Source organism: Zalophus californianus, chromosome 2 (genome assembly GCF_009762305.2).
Source record: "Zalophus californianus isolate mZalCal1 chromosome 2, mZalCal1.pri.v2, whole genome shotgun sequence".
NCBI lineage: Eukaryota > Metazoa > Chordata > Mammalia > Carnivora > Otariidae > Zalophus > Zalophus californianus.
Genome location: NC_045596.1, coordinates 60,126,734 through 60,145,654, shown reverse-complemented (window position 1 = coordinate 60,145,654; position 18,921 = coordinate 60,126,734). Strand labels below are relative to the sequence as shown.

The window sequence follows — 18,921 nt, the reverse complement described above, 5'->3', positions numbered from 1 at the left end:
CTTCTGTCTGAGGATGTTCATTCTTCATAATTCTTTTGTCTTTAAGGACTAGATTATGTTCAACTTGATAAAGACATAGATATTGAGGGGGAATAGTTAAAATATGCTAAGAAACAGTGAAAAGTTATGTTTAGGATCAGCAAACTCATCCATTCGTTGTATTCTTTGACTTTGTTCCAGAAGGAGGAAGAAAATTTTTTTTTGCATTGTAAACTTGTAAACTTGTTTTTCTCTTCTTATACCTCTTTTCCCCCTGGGCATTAGGCACCTTGCTGTGACAAACTTTATACTTGTCGGTTGTGTCATGATAACAATGAAGATCATCAGCTAGATCGCTTTAAAGTAAAGGAAGTGCAGTGCATAAACTGTGAAAAAATTCAACACGTAAGATTTTTACCACATTTCTATTTTCTTTTTAAAAAATGTTAAGGTGGTTTACAGAATTTAATCGAGTATTGCAAATAAGACTTCTTTAACTCTAAGCAATATCTTTGATTTAAATGTTTAAAACCTTGTAAAAACCTGCATATATTGTAACATAAATTGTGGATATTCAAATAATAATACAAAATGTTTTGGTAAATTTAATCTAATTTTTAATTACGTATGTCTGTTTTAGGCCCAACAGACTTGCGAAGAATGTAGCACATTGTTTGGGGAATATTATTGCAGTATATGCCATCTCTTTGACAAAGACAAGAAGCAGTATCATTGTGAAAACTGTGGAATTTGTAGGTACTGTATGTAAAATGTTCTTTTCTAATTACTTTCGATTTACCTGGGCAATAATAGTTTTTAAAATTAACTTTGTTGGGGTATAATTTGCATCTAATAAAATGCATTCATTTTAAGTGTCCAGTTGAGTGACAAATATATATAACTGTGTTACTACAACCTGATCAAGATAAACATTTCCGTTATTCTAAAAAAATTTTCATGCCTCTTTTGTAGTAATATTTTAATTAGCCCATCAGTTATTGTGTGGCTATTTAAAATTTTAATGTTTGGATATAAAATATGCTTTTATATGAAGTGTTTTGTTGGCAACTGAAGTAGAAAATTAAGGTGGACTTTTTAAAAAATTAGTTTTTAAAAAAATTCTCTAAGTATAGGCTGATTTATTGGAAAAAGAAAGAATAAAAATAACCTACAGTCCAGTCTCTCACTGATAAGCTGTTCTCAACATGCCATATATAGGAATTTTTTCTTAATAAAAATTCTGAAGTATTAGATATATACAAAAGCACATCTGTAACATATGTTACAAAGTATTCTAATACAATAAGTCATTCAGTTTAAGAACTAGAATGTTACCAATACTGTTGAAACTCTAAGTGTTCCACGTTAGTCTTTTCTCCTCTTTCCCATTGGAGATAACGAATCTGTCTTGAATATTTTAAATCACTTTCTAGCTTTTATGTAGTTTGTTTTTAAGGAAGGATAACAAACATTCCAAAAGATGCAGAAATCATAAACTATCTTATGAATTTACTTAGGAAAAAATTCTTTTAATCACCACCCAGATCAAAGAGTGGAATGTTCATAGCAATGTAGTAGTCTCTCTTATGCCCCCTTCAAGTCAATACACTAGTCCAAAGGTAACCACTTTCCTGAACTTTTGTAAATGGGATCATACAGTATATGCTTTTTTGTGTTTTTATATATTTTGTGTTTTTATATATTTTAAGGCAATATCATTAGGTGTTTACATAGGATTGTTCTATATTCCTTTATGATTGACCCATTTATCATTATATAATGTCTCTTTTTATCTTTAGCAATATTTCCTGTCTTAAGAGCTAATATATATAGATCAGCTTTCATTTGATTAGTTTTTGCATGTGTAATCTATCCCTTTTTTTTATTCCAAACATTCTGTATACTTATATTTAAGGCATTTATCTGGTAAGTAGAATATAGTTGATTTTTTTTAATGGAGTTTGATGAAAACGCTTGTCTTTTAATTAGCATATTTAGTCTACTTATTAATATAATTGTACAAATATACATACATAACTCTACAATGTACAATTTTCCAACTCAGTCTACAGTTTTAGTATTTTCTATTCCCTTAGTATTTGTCTATTTGTCCTTTTTTCCTCCTTGCTTGCCTTCATTTGAATTAATCAGCAATTTTTCTATTTTGTTTTTATTCTCTATAAACTTGTTAGAGATACATTCTTCTATTATTCTCTTAGCAGTTATCTTAGAAATTATAACATACATCCTTGGTTTACTAGAGTAATGTATTTATTATTTCTGGGCAGTGCAAGAACCTTAACTAAGAGGATTTACATGCAATTGTTGTCATGCTTTTTAATCTGTATATTTTAAACTCTATAGACATTGTTTTGAACAGCCAGTATTCTCTTAGATTTACCTACATATTTACCGTTTCTGTTGCTCTTGCCTTTCTGCATCTCCTTTGTCTTCAGGATTATTTTCCTTTGGTTTCAAGAATTCTTTTCATTAAGGAGATGGCAGGAGGGGAAGAATGAAGGGGGGGGAATTGGAGGGGGAGACAAACCATGAGAGACTATGGACTCTGAAAAACAAACTGAGGGTTCTAGAGAGGAGGGGGGTGGGGGGGTTGGGTTAGCGTGGTGATGGGTATTAAAGAGGGCACGTTCTGCATGGAGCACTGGGTGTTATACACAAACAATCATGGAACACTACATCAAAAACTAATGATGTAATGTATGGTGATTAACGTAACATAATTAGAAAAAAATTATTTTCATCATTACTTTTAGTGAGGTTCTGCTGGTGACAAATTCTGTCAGTTTTTGTCTCTTTTGAAAATGTCTTTATTTGCTTTTATTTTTAAGATTTTTATCTTTTTTAGGTATAGAATTACTTTCAGCATTTTAAAAGATACTCTGGTGCCATGGTTTCCATTTTAGAGTCACCTAACAGGATTATTATTGCTTCTTTGAAGATAATCTGTCTTTTATCCCTCTCTCGATGTTTTCGAGTCGTTGGTTTTTAGCAGTTTTTCCGTGATGTGTACAGGTTTGTGAAATATTTATCCGGCTTGCAGTTTGTAGAATTTCTTGAATCTGTGGCATGATGTTTTCTGTCAGTTTTGAAATATTCTTGGTCAGTATCTCTTCAGATAATGTTTCTGCCCCTTGCTCTTGCCTCATCTGAGACTTTAGGTATAGAGCTTTTCACTGTGTCCCATATGTCTCTTAAGTTTTTTTTTCTCTATCTTTTTTCTTTCCCCCCCGTCATGTTTAAATTGCATAGTTTCTACTGATTTATCTTCCAGGTCTCTGTCGTACTGTGTTGAATCTTCTATTGAATCTATTGAGTTTTTCATTTTAGGTTTTTTTTTTTTTCTTCAAATTATAGAATTTACATTTAATCCTCCCCCACCCTCTGTACCTTCCATTTTTTAGGTGAAATTCTTCACCTTTTTTTTTTCCTTCATCATATTAATCACTGGTAATTTATTTTTATTTTATTTTATATTTTTTTTCCTCACATGCCCATCAGCTGCAGATTTTTATTAGATGGAGGATGTCTTAGGTTGGCTCAAAGGAAAGTGGTGACAATTGGCAAGCACTTCTCCATACAAGAGAGGAGGCATTCCTGGCTAATGGGGATGGGTAGTTATGATATCTAAAGGTGAGGGTCTTCTGCTTAACCTTGACCACCCAGGAAGATCTTCTCTTTGGCACTCAATATCACCAGTCCTGACATGAAAGGGTCTGCAATGAGCTAGTTCAACTTGGCCAACAGTTCTTCTAGTTCTGGCCGAGCTTTGAACCTTCCCTTGAAGTCTTCTTCAGAGTGCTCCTTCACTGACAATCTGACTCCTTCGGGAAGAATTGCTTTAGATTATTTCCAAAAAAATCTCTGCAAATGTAGCACTCAAACCGCTGATCTGAACCACTCACTCATGGGTGGTAAGAACTGAGTCCAGGAGCATTTTGCTGCCTTGGTCCTGCGGCCGCAACACCTCCATGGTTTTGGTGTGCATAGCGTAACTTTCCTCAACTTTAATGGATAGATGGTTGCAGAGGTTGTGAAAATATTGGGCATAACTCTCTGCCACGGCCATGTCGTATGCAGTCAAGTGAATGTTTAAAATCCCATATTCATAATCTGTCCCCAAATTAATGGGTCTCACTTCCACTTTTCCCCTCTTCTTCTTGGGCTCCTGTGCTTTGACTAGGTGCTTGTATCTCCCAATGCCATGGGTAGGCTTTGTCTTGTAGTGCCGACTGGTACCCATCAGAATGCCACCTGCAGAACAGATGGGATTTTCTCTTGAAGTGCTGACCCTTAAGAGAGAAAAGGCTTGCTTAAAAATGGTATCGTTCCTCAGACACAGCATCTTTCCCAGAGCTCCGTTCATCCTTTGCTGCTGTGGCCGGTAACTGTGTGTAAGCTGAAGAAGACCCCACCAAGCTGCAGCGATCCCTGGGCGTCTGAAAACACTGAATCACTGGTAATTTAAAGGCAGTGTCTGAGAAATCCACTATCTTGATTATCTGTGGGTCAGTTCTGATTTCTGTATTTTTTTTCCTTTGGTGTTTGGTTCTTTAGTCTTGCCTTTTGGCATGCTTCTTATTTTTTTTTTTTAGTTGGTTGTTGGACAAAATTGTATAAGCTCTGGATGCTAATTTTTTCCAAAGAGATTTTCCTTTGGCAAGCAGTTAATTAGAGACAGATCCCATTGATCCAATTAAAGATTGAGGTGATTAGAGGCCAAGTTTCATTTATTAAGTCCTGTTCTATTTTGTTTTCCCTAACACTCAGGCTCCTAGCACATGGTTCCTCAGGGGGCTTGACGTAAAGCCAGGGATTTTACCAGGGCATCTCTTGTGGCAGGACGTGGCCTTCAGTTTTTTGCCTCCCTAGCAGAGAAATTGCCAGGGGGTTTACTTGGTTTCCATATCCTCTTACCTACTGCTTACTGCTTAGCTTCTTAGCTTCTAGTAGAATAGTGTAGGGACTGCAAGTTTCCTAAGGAGAAAGAAGCAGGGAATGTTGGCTTTTTCTCAGGGTATTTCCCTTCTCTCTGGGATATTGACCCTTTTAGCCCTTAGTTGTTCTTTACTGCTATTAAATAGCTTGTTTGTTTTTTTTGAATCTAGCTTCTGTAGTTGTCAGTGGGAGCTTTGGTCCTATACAAGCTACTTTTTCTTTGTGGAGTGGAAGTTTACAATACATGTTTAGGTTTGCTTATTTTTAAACTCATACTCTATATTTTTCTATTTTTTTTTTTAAAGATTTTATTTATTTATTTGACAGAGAGAGACACAGCGAGAGAGGGAACACAAGCAGGGGGAGTGGAAGAGGGAGAAGCAGGCTTCCCGCCGAGCAGGGAGCCCGATGCGGGGCTCGATCCCAGGACCCAGGGATCATGACCTGAGCCGAAGGCAGATGCTTAACAACTGAGCCACCCAGGCACCCCTCTATTTTTTTTTTAACAGAACTTCGTTTCTAGGGTTCATCCTATTTGATTCATGAGCTCCAATTAATTTTCACTGTGGTATTGAGTTATTTTGTATGTCAGATCTGCACACAGTTTTTAATTACCACTATTATAACAAAGGAATCAATACATTTTATGGTTAATTTATTGACTTTCAAGTTGTTGAGACTGCAGAATAGATAGACATTTCATCTTACCCTGTATATATTAAGCTTCATGAAATTAAGATGTTTTCAAATTTTAAATTCCTGTATCTGGTAAATATTAAGCTTCGTGAGATCAAGGTATTTTCAAACTTTAAGTTTGTATACCTGGGAGTGCCATGTATTCGGTAGGTACTTAGTAATGTGTAGGTTGTGTATCTTTAGCAAAATGTTTTTGGTGTTATGATTTCTGTCTGCCTATGAAGAAAATTTGTCATCAACATTTAACATCTATTTTTAAATCCTTTTACAAATAACAATATTTTTTATTGTATAATTTATATATTATGAATGACAGAAGAATAAAGGCAGTGAAAAACAACTTCATTAGAAATTTTAATAAGAATTTAAAGGTTGCAAATCTAAATTTTGATTCCGTATTTTTCTAGTTTTAAAGGGATATGTACGACATTTGACAATATCCTTTGAATGTCTGGCACATGACCATCTTGTTAATAACTGATTCCAGGTTTTAGATACAATTCTAGTAGGTTCTAGCTTGTAATTACTTTAATTTACAGTCCTGTAAATTTATTTAGTTCCTGCACTTATACCATCAAAATATAATATTGATTCCAGATCTCAAATACATCACTAATAGATTCTGGCTTATCATTACTTCTGTCTATGCATTGTCAAATTCAGTGTTTTTGAAACCTTTGAGAGCCCATAATTGTATTTAAAGGTGACTATCTTTTTAGTTTCAATATAACAAAATATTTTTTATTTTTAGATTTATAAACACCTTATTTAGGATGATCAATCCTGTAAATTTTTTCAATTTTTACATCATCTGTTTTCTTCAAGATACTTTTTTTTTTTAAGATTTTTATTTATTTGAGAGGGAGAGTGAGCAAGGGAGAGAGCACAAGTGGGAGGAGGGGCAAAGGGAGAGGGAGAAGCAGATTCCTCGCTGAGCTGGGAGCCCGATGAGGGGTTTGATCCCAGGACCCTGGTACCATGATCTGAGCTGAAGGCAGGTGCTTAATGGACTGAGCCACCCACATGCCCCTCTTCCACATACTTCATACACGTACTTCCCTTTCAACATTTCTCCATTTAGGAGCCATACCAAGTAAATTTTGGTGTATAAACATCATAAAAGATGGAAGAATGCTGTTAGAGCCTTTTAGCAAAATGGGTTGGTCTGGTTTCATTAACAAGATACTGTGAATTGAAGTCCCTCCTATTGAATAACTAGGTGAGGAGTCCATTTTTTTTTCCTTAGAAATACATTGTTCAGGGGCACTTGGATGGCTCAGTTGGTTGAACATCCAGCTCTTGATTTTGGCTCGGGTCATGATCTCAGGGTCAGTAGATTGAGTCCTGCGTCAGGCTCCATGCTCAGCGGGAGTCTGCTGGAGATTCTCTTTCTCCCTCTCTCTGTGCACCTCCCCCCACACTCGCTTGCTCTCTCACTCTCTCTCAAATAAAAATAAGTAAATCTTAAAAAAAATACATTGTTCATTCATTTTCTTGTGAGGCCGTTCATCTAGGGTATGTGTTATAGACAGATGTTTATGAGCACTTCAGGTAGGTATTTTAGGTGCTGTTATGTCTATTGTCATTGTTCAAAAATCTTTGGAATATCTTTTTACAGTTCTTCAGAGTGCCTGTGGCACACTGAAAATTCACTCCCCTTGGGGATTTTCAGAGGTATTCATTTTTATTTTTTTAAAACTTGCTAAAAGATATTGGGAGTAGGGGTGCCTGGATGGCTCAGTCGGTTAAGCATCCACCTCTTTTTTTTTTTTTTTTTTTTAAGATTTTATTTATTTATTTGACAGAGAGCGAGGGAGCACAAGCAGGGGGAACAGGAGAGGGAGAGGGAGAAGCAGGCTCCCTGCCAAGCAGGGAGCCCGATGCGGGGCTCGATCCTCAGGACCCTGGGATCATGACCTGAGCCGAAGGCAGATGCTCAACCATCTGAGCCACTTAGGCACCCCAAGCATCCACCTCTTGATTTCAGCTCAGGGCTGTGAGATCAAGCCTTGAGTCAGTCTCCATGCTGGGTGTGGAGCCATCTTAAGATTCTCTCTCTCCCTCTGCCACTCTCCAGTTCCCCCTCCCACTCCAAAAAAGAAAAAGATATTGGGAGCAAAATCTATTAAATAAGATTGGCAAATACTGTGTTTAGTCAGAAATGACATGGCCAGGGGCGCCTGGGTGGCTCAGTCAGTTAAGCGGCTGCCTTCGGCTCAGGTCATGATCCTGGGGTCTTGGGATTGAGCCCCACGTCCGGTTTCCTGCTCAGCGGAGAGTCTGCTTCTCCCTTTTCCTCTGTCTGCCACTCTGCCTACTTGTGTTCTCTCTCTCTCTCTGTCAAATAAATAAATAAAATCTTAAAAAAAAAAAGAAATGACATGGCCATCAGATAATGACAATTTTTTTAAATAATAAAAATATCAAAAGAGTTAAAGTTAAAAAATGTTTTTGCAATGGCAGTGTTGTTGGAAACTCTTACCCTGTCATGATGACATTTTAAAAAATCATGTCATTTGAATGCATGAATTACTATATTTTTGCTAAAATATCAGTCTTCTTATTTTGTAGTTAACCTTTGATATCTTTTACAGTGAGTCCTTTTTTGGATGTTAAAGACAGGTTTTTTTGTCTTAAGCATATTATGAAACTTAGTTATTGCTTTTAGTCCATTAAACATATCTGCAAGGTAAAGGTGATCAGATTTCTCCTACTGGTGCTTGGTACTTAAAACATCTCTAAGCTTGACTCTGGTCTCTGGGCTTGAAAATTGTTGTCTTTAGGCAGTAATCACTATAAGGAAATCAGTGCTTCTTACAGAGTTTAGTAATATGTTATTCCTGATTTTATATTTTAAAATAGTTCCATGATAGTTAGATAATCTTTTGACTATGACAGTAATTTTTTCCAAGTGTGATGTGCCCTAAAGATAGGGTTTCAGTTTTTCTTTAATTAGAGGCAGACAGTGTTCAGGCAGACACTGAACTTTTTGGCAGTGGGTGCATATATCCTTACTGAAATGTACTGGAATGAGCTTTTTTTCTTTTTTAAATGGGGAAATGTAATTTCTTATTGTTACAAAATAAGCACTAGGATACTTATGAGAGTATGATATGGCAGATGTGGTTTTGGTGTTCTGATTTCTGATCTTAAAAAATGTTTCAGCCTTTTGTATAATTCCATTTTTAGATTATCCCAAGGAAGTAGAGATATGTACCAAGAATTATGTGTAGAATATATCTTATGTCTTGTACTGATATAACAAAAAATATAATGAAAAATGAGAACCAGCCTGTATCTTGTAAGATTGTTAAATTTACAAACCCATATTAAAAGTAAGTTCTTGAATATAATATTTAGGGATTGGGAGAATGATTGGTACAAAATGTCTGTCAGGATATCATACATACCAAAAGAGTAGCAGTAGTTACCCATTAATGGTGGGATCAATGATTAAATTTGATAGTTGTTGGTTCATGTTCTTCTGGGTTTTACACATTTTTTTTTTAAAGGTCTTATTTGAGAGAGAGCGCGCACGCTGCACGAGTGTTGGGGAGGGAGAAGCAGACTCTCCTCTGAGCAGGGAGCCCCATGTGGGGCTTGATCCCAGGATCCTGGGATCATGGCCTGAGCTGAAGGCAGACACTTAACTGAGTCACCCTGGTGCTCTGGTTTTACACATTTTAAATAAAGAATGAGTATTACTTTTAAAATTGAAAAAGTTACATAAATTTGTAACTACGGTGGGGAAATAAAACATCTGTGATAAAATGATACTTTAAGGAAAGGATGTGTTTTCACATTTCTGCAAGTTATTAAATAAGCATCAGACAAATCTTTGTCATGTGTTGAGCACGAGTGGGTAGAAGGGATGATTCTGGTTCTTAAATTTATATTCTGTTTGTGCAAGAATAGGCTTAATAAGCAGTCACTACTATAGAGTTTGTCATATTATACCGATTAGAGTGGTCTTAATTTTAGGAAAGTTTGAGTAAAGTTTTAACAGAGACAGGCCAAGGCTGAATAAATCAGAATGGGCCTGGGTATAAATAAATAACCAAGCCTGAGAGAAGGCAGTAAAAGAACGGAGTGAGGAACAGTGGAGGTGGAGGTAGAGACTGGAATTGAGGATGGAAGTAAAGAGGATATATTATATAGAGTACTGAATTTTAAACTGAAGCGAATCTAGTGAGTCCTGCCACCATTAAAAAAATACTAAAGAGTAAAATACATGGTAAGGATAAGTATTGTTATGTGGAACTTTTGTTAGCATTTTGAGTGTGTGTATATATGTGTGAGGGGAAGGGGGAACTGGGTTAGGACGTAAAAGGATTTACTGTGTGTTGGGGTGAAGTTTGAGAGCTGCAGAGCCTGCCAGATCACCTCTAACTGTGACTTCCAGGTACTGATGCCAAACTGACTTTTTGTTTAAACAGAATCTCCTGGTAATGAATCGTTCTAGCTTTTGTATGTTAGAAGCATCTTTATTTTGCTTTCAGTTTTGAAAGATATTTTGTTGGATACAGAATTCTAAGCTTACAGTCTTTTTCAATACTTTAAAGATGTCCCTCTACTGTATTCTGTACAATATATTATGTATTGTTTGCAGTAAGGAGTCTGGTGTCATCCTTATCTTTGTTCCTCTGTACAGGCCTTTTTTTTTTTTTTCTGGCTGCTTTTAAGATTTTCTCTTTATTTTTGGTTTTGAGCAGTTTGATTATGACGTTCCATGATAGGGTTTTTTTTCATATTGCTTGTGTTTAGGGTTTGTTGAGCTTTCCTTTTTAAGGGCACAACACAAAATTTTCACCATCTCTTTTGTTCACAACTTCCAGAGAAGTTGCAAATAGTCTTTATTCAGGACACCCTTGTGCCTAGCTAAGTGTTTTGTTGTGGTGAAAGAAAGGGATAATAAAAATTTGGGAACAACTAGCTATTTTATGTTTATCATGCATAATACATTTCAAATGGATGAAAGAAAAATATAAAAATTAAAAATCATTAAGCATTAGAGGTATACATATATTTATAACCTATAGGTTTCAAAAGTCTTTCCTAAACAAGAGGCAGAAGCATAAGCCATAAAGGAAAATATCAATGGCTTTTAGTACATAGGAATTAAAATGGCTGTATGACAAAATATATAAATCAGGAAAGATGTGACATACCAAGATATGGTAAATATACAAATGAAAAAGATTAATATTCAGGATATATAAACAGTTGGTTTAAAATGGTAAAAGACAGATACCCTAGAGTGAACAGAGCATACATGAACAATCCACAGTAGAAATCCATATGGTTCATAAACATTAAAATATATTTCCTGTCTCATAACCTGAGAAATGCAAATTAAAATGACGTCTTTTATTTGTCTGTCATCTAGGTAACCAGTGTTCACTACGGTGTGGGGAACACAGGTGTTGTCACACATTGTTAGTGGGAGCATAATTTAGTATTGTCTTTTTGGAGGTCAGTTTGTCAGTATCAAAGCCAGTGATATGTAATTCCCTCTGATCCCATAGTTTCAGTTTTAGGAATCTTATAAAAATTATCAACAGATGGGCTAAGTGTTGTCTGTATAAGCATACTGATTGATTGGTTTTATTTTTATTTGTCAGAGAGAGAGAGAGAGAGAGAGTGTGCACAAGCAGGGGCAGAGGGAGAAGGAGAAGCAGGCTCCCTGCTGAGCAGGGAGCCTGACGCGGGACTCAATCCCAGGACCCTGGGATCATGACCTGAGCTGAAGGCAGACGCTTAACTGACTGAGCCACCCAGGCGTCCCTGTATAAGCATATTTATTTTATATCATTGTATTAATTCAAGGTAGTAAATTATATATGGGAATACTTTTAAAAATTATGATCTGTCCATACCATGTAATATTATGTAATTATGAAGAAGAATGAAGTGGTTCTATATAGACAGAATGATCTTCAGGATATGTTGTTCAGTGAAAAAAAGTCACAGAGCAGGATATATAGAAAGAATCCATTTATGTAAAAAATAAAACCCAAAGGGGATGTGTGTGTGTGTGTGTGTGTGTGTGTGTGTGTGTGTGTGTGTGTGTGTGTGTGTGTGTGTGTGTGTGTGTGTGTGTGTGTGTATGTGTTGTGTATATACTTTTATAGAAAAAACCTGGATAGATACCATTTTGTTCATAGTGCTTACATTTGGGGAGTGACATTGGGGAGGTGGGAGTTTACCCCATGTTCTTCATTGTGATTTGAACTAACTTTACAGTGAAACTAACCTTAACATAAAAATGAATAAATTACCATTGTAGTAAAAATGAACCTAATTTTTTGGCTTTCACATGTATTTTTAGGATTGGTCCAAAGGAAGACTTTTTCCATTGTTTGAAATGTAACTTATGCCTAGCTATGAATCTCCAAGGAAAGCACAAGGTATATAATTAAGTTTGCATAATTTAAGAAGTATTATATTGTGTTTGAAAACCAGCTTAAATCCTAATATGTTTGAAGCATGCTAATTTTCAGATATTACCAAGTTACAACTATGTTGCTTTTTATTTTTGAGCATTATTAAAATAGGTGTTCTAAGACCTGTGCCTCAGAATATCTGATCTACAATTCTTTTTCTTCTGTATAGTGTATATGAACACTTTTTTTTTTAAAGATTTAAAGAGCACACAAGCAGGGTGAGGGGTAGAAGGAGGGGGAAGAATCTCAAGTAGACTCTATGCTGAGCACAGGGCTTGACATGGGGCTCGATGCAGGGCTTGATGCCAGGACCCTGAGATCATGACCTGAGCCAAAATCAGGAGTTGGCCGCTTAACCGACTGAGCCACCCAGATGCCCCATAGGGTGTAAGAATACTTACATCAGTTATTAGCATAATGTTGACAACTTCCAAGTAAGTTTATGGATTCATCTCATTGGTACTGGTTTTAAGAATAACTAAAAATGAGGGGTGCCTGGGTGGCTCAGTTAAGCATCTGCCTTTGGCTCAGGTCATGATCCCAGGATCCTGGGATCGAGCCCTGCATGGGGCTCCTTGCTCGTTGGGGAGCCTGCTTCTCCCTCTCCTTCTGCCACTCCCCCTGCTTGTGCTCTCTCACTCTCTGTCAAATAAATAAATAAGAAATCATAAAAAAAAAGAATAACTAAAATAGCATAATAAAGAAGCAATAACAATGTAACAGCATGTCAAGAAAATTCAGAAAATATTTTTATATTTCCTTTCATAGTTAGAAATATTTTTAATTTTGGATCTGTTAATTATAACATGATACCAGGCTCTTTAAAATTATTTTTCATTATTTAGAAAAAATCTAAAAAACATCAGAGATTAGAGAGACTAACGAGGATTTTTTTCAGTTAAATTTTTTATTTTAATTTGATATAGGTAACATTAATGAGGATTTTTAAATAGATGCTGGCCTAAAATAGTCAAGTGTTAAGAGAAGTTGAATAATGAGCATTTGGGATATGGTGACAAGGTAGAAAGGAAAAAGAATGGGGCTGAGTAAAGATGACTCTTAAGATTTTTAGCCCTTGCTTTAAGTACTTGATTAATGGATGGTGAATTTGCTGGAATTAAAAGATTGAGTTTGGTTTTATAGACTTGAGTTTGGGAGTGATAGCTGTGCGGTCTTTCAAAAACTATATGCACATTTTCTCTTATGGTATCTTTGTCAGTTATTTTTTTATTGTCTGTATTTTAGTAAATGGTCCTGTCATATACTCAGGTGCTCACTTAAAAAACCTGGGCATCATTCATGGCTTGGTGCTTCCCCTTACCTTCCCGCATTTAATCACCCTGTCTTATCAAGTTAAGAGCTCTGGCACTGGAGGCAGCCTATTGGAGCTCAAATGCAGTTCCACTGCATTTGAAGTTATTGAGCTTCTCTAGGCCTCAAATACCTCATCTGTAAAATGGGGTAATAATTGTACCTGCATTTATAGTTGTGGGACTTGATTGAGCTAATGCAGGTAATGTACTTAATATATGGCATGTAGTAAACTTCAGTAACATGAACCATTATCATTGTTGATATCCTTAAGTAGCTTTGGAACAAAACACATATAAACTAAAAAGATTCCAAACGTTATTACCTCTGCATCTTTGGTAAATCTTGATTAACTGATTTTCCTTACTTGTAAAATGAAGATAATTTCTTGAGTAATTTCATTGTTTCAGGTAATGTGCAAAGCCTGAAATAGTTGTGTGAGTTAACTGTTCAGTTCCTATCTGACATTTAAGAGACATGTGTTAATGTTAATTATTATCTTTACTAAGTTAGTATCATTGTTTTCGTTATCATAAGTTTCTGTTAATATGAATTGTCATTTCCATCTAGTTAAGCTTTTAGTAACTTGAGTTTCTCTTTTAAACAGTGTATTGAAAATGTTTCCCGGCAGAATTGTCCAATATGTTTGGAGGTAAGCTTAAAATATTTGCTTTGGAAATATTCCCTCTCTCTCTCTTTTTTTTTTATTACATTCCATTTATTCTCCAGAAATCCTGAGGACATCTAAAGAGAGAGAAATAATATTTTCTTAGCAAAAGTCATGTTGAAATTGCAATAAAGGGGTACCTGGCTGGCTCAGTCTGTGGAGATGCAAGTCTTGATATCAGGGTCGTGAGTTTAAGCCCCAAGTTGGGCGTGGAGCCTACTTAAAAAATTAAAATAATATTGTTAATATTTAGATATAGTTATTTATTTACTATTTATTTAATATAACTTAATAATTAAAATAAATTCGGGAGTAGCAAATTTGTGAGGCGTTACGAACTTTAAAACATACTCCATCTTTTAAGATTAAATTTTTTAAAAATTTAAATTCAATTAATTAACATATAATGTATTATTTGTTTCAGGGGTACAGGTCTGTGATTCATCTTATATAATACCCGGTGCTCATTACATCACATACCCTCCCCAATGTCCATCACCCAGTTACCCCATCCCTCCACCCTTCTCCCCTCCACTTCCTTTCCTGTGATTGAAGAGTCTCTTATGGTTTGTCTCCCTCTCTGGTTTCGTCTTGTTTCATTTTTTCTTCTCTTCCCCTATGATCCTCTGCCTTGTTTCTCAAATTCTACATATCAGTGAGATCATATGATAATTGTCTTTCTCTGATTGACTTACTTCGCTTAGCGTAAAACCCTCTAGTTCCATTCACATCGTTGCAAATGGCAAGATTTCATTTTTTTTGAAATATTCCCTCTTGAATTTAAAGTACTTGGATGTTTATATTGTCTTCATGCAAACACTAACATTTATTTCCTTTATAGGACATTCACACATCCCGTGTTGTTGCTCATGTCTTGCCATGTGGACATCTTTTACATAGGTAAAGTAATTCTTTTTTTTTTTCCTCAGAAGTGTTTGAAAATAGTGGAGATGCTTTTTGCTTTACTAAAATAGTGTCATATATTTTTTTCAGAACGTGTTATGAAGAAATGTTGAAAGAGTGAGTGATGGGATTTTTAGAAGTTATAATTGTAAGATGTCTGATTTTTTTTTTTTTTTTTTGGCGCGGGGATGTGGAAGTGGGCAAACATTGCTGATACTTATATCTTATTGGCATGGCAGATATTTATCTTGAGATGGGTAGGGTAAATGAATAGTGTTAAATTGGGCAAAGCATCTTGTGGATATAGGACTGCGTCTTTGTCCCCAGGCTTATATTATGCCTTATTTCATTTCCACAACTCACAAGAGCTACCTCTTCTTTTCTGGCTGTGCTTACCAGGGGCACAGGCTCTGCCAAAGGCAATCCATAGCACTGTAAAAATGCTGAGGCATGTCGCTCAAAATTCTGTTAAATCCTTATATTGGTCCAGGATAATCATCTGCAAAGAAAGCTGGTAGCAAGATTATCTAAAGCAGAGACTTTATTGTGGGGGAAGGATGTTGAAATGAAATGAAAATAGGAGAGAAGAGACTGTGTAAATGTATTTTGGTCCTGCAAATTCGTAAGCAGAACTTTTAATTTAAGAGCCAGTTAGAAGGAAATTTTTCAGAATTTTTAGAAAGAAAATGATACAGTCTGAATTGCCTGAATATATTAAGAAATTGAGGTTATTTAGCTAAAAAAAGCAGCTGAACAGGTTTTTTTTTTTTAATTAATTTTATTTTATTATGTTAGTCACCATACATTACGTCATTAGTTTTTGATGTAGTGTTCCATGATGAACAGGTTTTTAAAATACATTAAATATAGGGATGCCTGGCTCACTCAGTTGGAAGAACATGTGACTCTTGGTCTTGGGTTGTGAGTTCGAGCCCCATGTTGGGTGTGAGATTACTTAAAATAAAAAACTTCATATAAGGGGTGCCTGGGTGGCTCAATTGTTAAGCGTCTGCCTTCAGCTCAGGTCATGATCCCAGGGTTCTGGGATCAAGCCCCGCATCAGGCTCGCTGCTCCATGGGAAGCCTGTTTCTCCCTCTCCCACTCCCCCCTGCTTGTGTTCCCTCTCTTGCTGTGTCTCTCTCTGTCAAATAAATAAATAAAATCTTTAAAAAAAAACTTCATATAAAAATATATTAAATACATTCTACAAAGAATATGGACTAATTCCTTCCCACTTTAGAGAACTGAGGAAAAAGAAGAAGGTGTAAAAAATACCATAGGTTACAGGATTTAATTAGAAACTATAGTGTAAAAGTTCCCAGGTTTGTAACAGGTCATCTTGAAATACAGAATAATGCTCTGTTTTGGATGGTTTATGTACCAGTTAGCATGCATCTTCTTGTATACCTGAGTTGATATACACCTTGTTTAATGTTTGGAAGATAACCTTTCTGTCTCTTCTAGAGGCTACAGATGTCCATTATGTATGCACTCTGCTTTAGATATGACTCGGTACTGGAGACAGCTGGATGATGAGGTAGCACAGACTCCTATGCCATCAGAGTATCAGAACATGACTGTGGATGTGAGTATAATTCGTGCTTAGAACTTTTTAGGTTCCTGGTTGATGTTCTTGTTTATTTTTGCCTTTTTGCTCAAATCTGTGTAAAAAATATTGCTTTGGCATAGACACCAATGTGATGATTAATGGAAAGGACCAAATAATTGATTTTAGTTACTTTGAATTCAGGACCAGACCAAAAAAATACTAAGAATACCTTTATGTAATTCTTCCCAACACTAGATGGCAGGCAAAAACTTTATTCTGAATTATTTACACCTTTCTCGTCAGAGCCAGTCAGTAATGTGACTGAGTGGAGGTGAATTACTAGTCTGATGTTTTATTTTAATTATGTTTTATTTGTAATTATTTTAAATTTTATTTCAGGCATATGTATTTGTTGATTTTTGAAGAAGATTACTTTTGTCTTTTTAATGTTCATTACCCTTTTTATTCATGTGGATAATTGAATTGCTAGTAAGGTCAATGAAGGATCACTTTTAGAATACTAAATGATAATTATGTGATGTTTTACTACAGGCTTCAGTGTGCTATGTTCCATGTAGATAATTTTTTCAAATAACAGCTTTATTGAGATAAAATTTATATGCCATGTAACTTGTCCATTTAAAGTGTACAGGTTAGTGCTATTTAGTATATTCTTGGAGTTGTGCAGACATCACCATCATCAATTTTAGGATATTTTTATTGGCCCCAAAAGAAATCCCATATCCATTAGCAGCCATTCCCCAACCCCCTAGCTCTAGGCAATCACTAATCTTTCTACATTCAGATTGTATTCTTAATTTTCCAGGTTACAATTTTGAGCAAATCTGGAAGTTTTTTGTTTATTATGGGTATGACTTCTAAAGCTAAAGCTTTTCTCACATAGTAATGATTGATCTATTTTCAGGTTAACACCTTTTTTATTTTTTGGGATCTCAGTACTAGAAGAGATTAATTCCCAAGTGACATCTTATTGTCATTTTAGGGATATGCCAAAAGCTTCTTTTTATTAAATTAGGAACTACTTTTTTGGGCTTTGATTCATTCCTGAGGCATTAAGAACTTAGTATATTAAACTTAAAGTATAAGCAAAAATATTAAAATTATGTAAAGATTTGTTTTGTTAACTAAGATAATTTGTAGGTGTCAAGGAAAAAATAAATCATGTATGGGGGGCGCCTGGGTGGCTCAGATGGTTAAGCGTCTGCCTTCGGCTCAGGCCATGATCCCAGGGTCCTGGGATCGAGTCCTGCATCGGGCTCCCTGCTCCTTGGGAGCCTGCTTCTCCCTCTGCCTCTCTCTCTCTCTCTCCCTCTCTCTCTCTGGCTCTCATGAATAAATAAATAAAATCTTTAAAAAAAAAATAAATCATGTATGTTATTTTGAATTCTAAGTATAGGTGTCAATCAGATTATGCCTATGTTAGGTTTTATGCTCAGTACTATTTATACTATTTGGGAACAGTTTTAAAATAAGACTTCTTGACTCAAATCTACACTTTCATCTTCTAAATTCAAAGCTACCTTAATAGCCTCTGAGAGTTTTCAGAAAACGAATAAAAGGCATTCCCTCTATTGAGGGAAATGTTTAGACTTAGCTATATGTGTTTCAGTTCTTTGGTATGATTTTTGAGGAATTGTTTTGAGCAGACAATGCCATTTTCCATCTATAAGGTTTAATATACTTAATTTGAATTCATCTCTTCACTTTTCAGATTCTCTGCAATGATTGCAATGGGAGATCTACAGTCCAGTTCCATATATTAGGCATGAAATGTAATATTTGTGATTCCTACAATACTGCTCAAGCTGGAGGATGTAGAATTTCACTAGATCAGCAATGACCAGCATATACTACACTGGAAAACTCAGCATTTTCTGATCTAGAAAAAGGCTGTCTTTAGTATTCTGTTGTCATAATGTGTCCGAAACTATGCATTAGAGTTGATGTGTTTTGTACTAGTGTCACAGCATAAAATCATATTACATGTACTTAAGGATTCAGGGTCTCTTTATAGAATTATCATAGCTTTATATTGGATGAAAGCCACTGTGCTTGTGTTTTGATTGGAAATTCCTTTAGTGTCAGTTATTTGGAAGCCAATGATGTTTGCCACTGAAATTCACATCCATAGAGGTATATTATACTTCCATGGGACTTTGCTTTAAGTGACACTATGCACGAAGAGTTCATTTCTAGTTCTTGATAGAACTGCACTTATTTCTCAGTATTATTCTTGACTTTTTAAGGGCTGTGCTATAATGAGAATATGTTCTGTCTTACTGTTGAAATCTTACTACACATACTTTAGAATTTTCTAAGACAGTCCTTTGGATCCTGTAAATGTGAATTTTGATGTAATAACTGTTAATAAAATTATATTGAAACGGTGTTTTAT

The 18,921-nt window shown here is 35.5% G+C and overlaps 1 protein-coding gene and 1 pseudogene across 2 annotated transcripts in view; one reads left to right on the top strand and one right to left on the bottom strand.

Annotated features, from left to right (window-relative positions):
• RCHY1 (ring finger and CHY zinc finger domain containing 1) overlaps positions 1 to 18,921 on the top strand; it is a 24,473-nt gene extending 5,552 nt beyond the window's left edge. The window contains exons 2-9 of one of the 2 annotated variants that reach the window (XM_027598454.2): positions 265 to 384; positions 620 to 735; positions 11,960 to 12,038; positions 13,993 to 14,037; positions 14,894 to 14,952; positions 15,046 to 15,072; positions 16,421 to 16,541; positions 18,238 to 18,921. In XM_027598454.2, the coding sequence (XP_027454255.1) occupies positions 265 to 384; positions 620 to 735; positions 11,960 to 12,038; positions 13,993 to 14,037; positions 14,894 to 14,952; positions 15,046 to 15,072; positions 16,421 to 16,541; positions 18,238 to 18,366 (696 nt within the window). In that variant the 3' untranslated portion in view covers positions 18,367 to 18,921. Of the gene's footprint in view, positions 1 to 264; positions 385 to 619; positions 736 to 11,959; positions 12,039 to 13,992; positions 14,038 to 14,893; positions 14,953 to 15,045; positions 15,073 to 16,420; positions 16,542 to 18,237 lie in introns of those variants that run through there. The other variant, XM_027598455.1, reaches the window with a different exon arrangement.
• Positions 3,495 to 5,186, bottom strand: LOC113924557 (annotated as a pseudogene).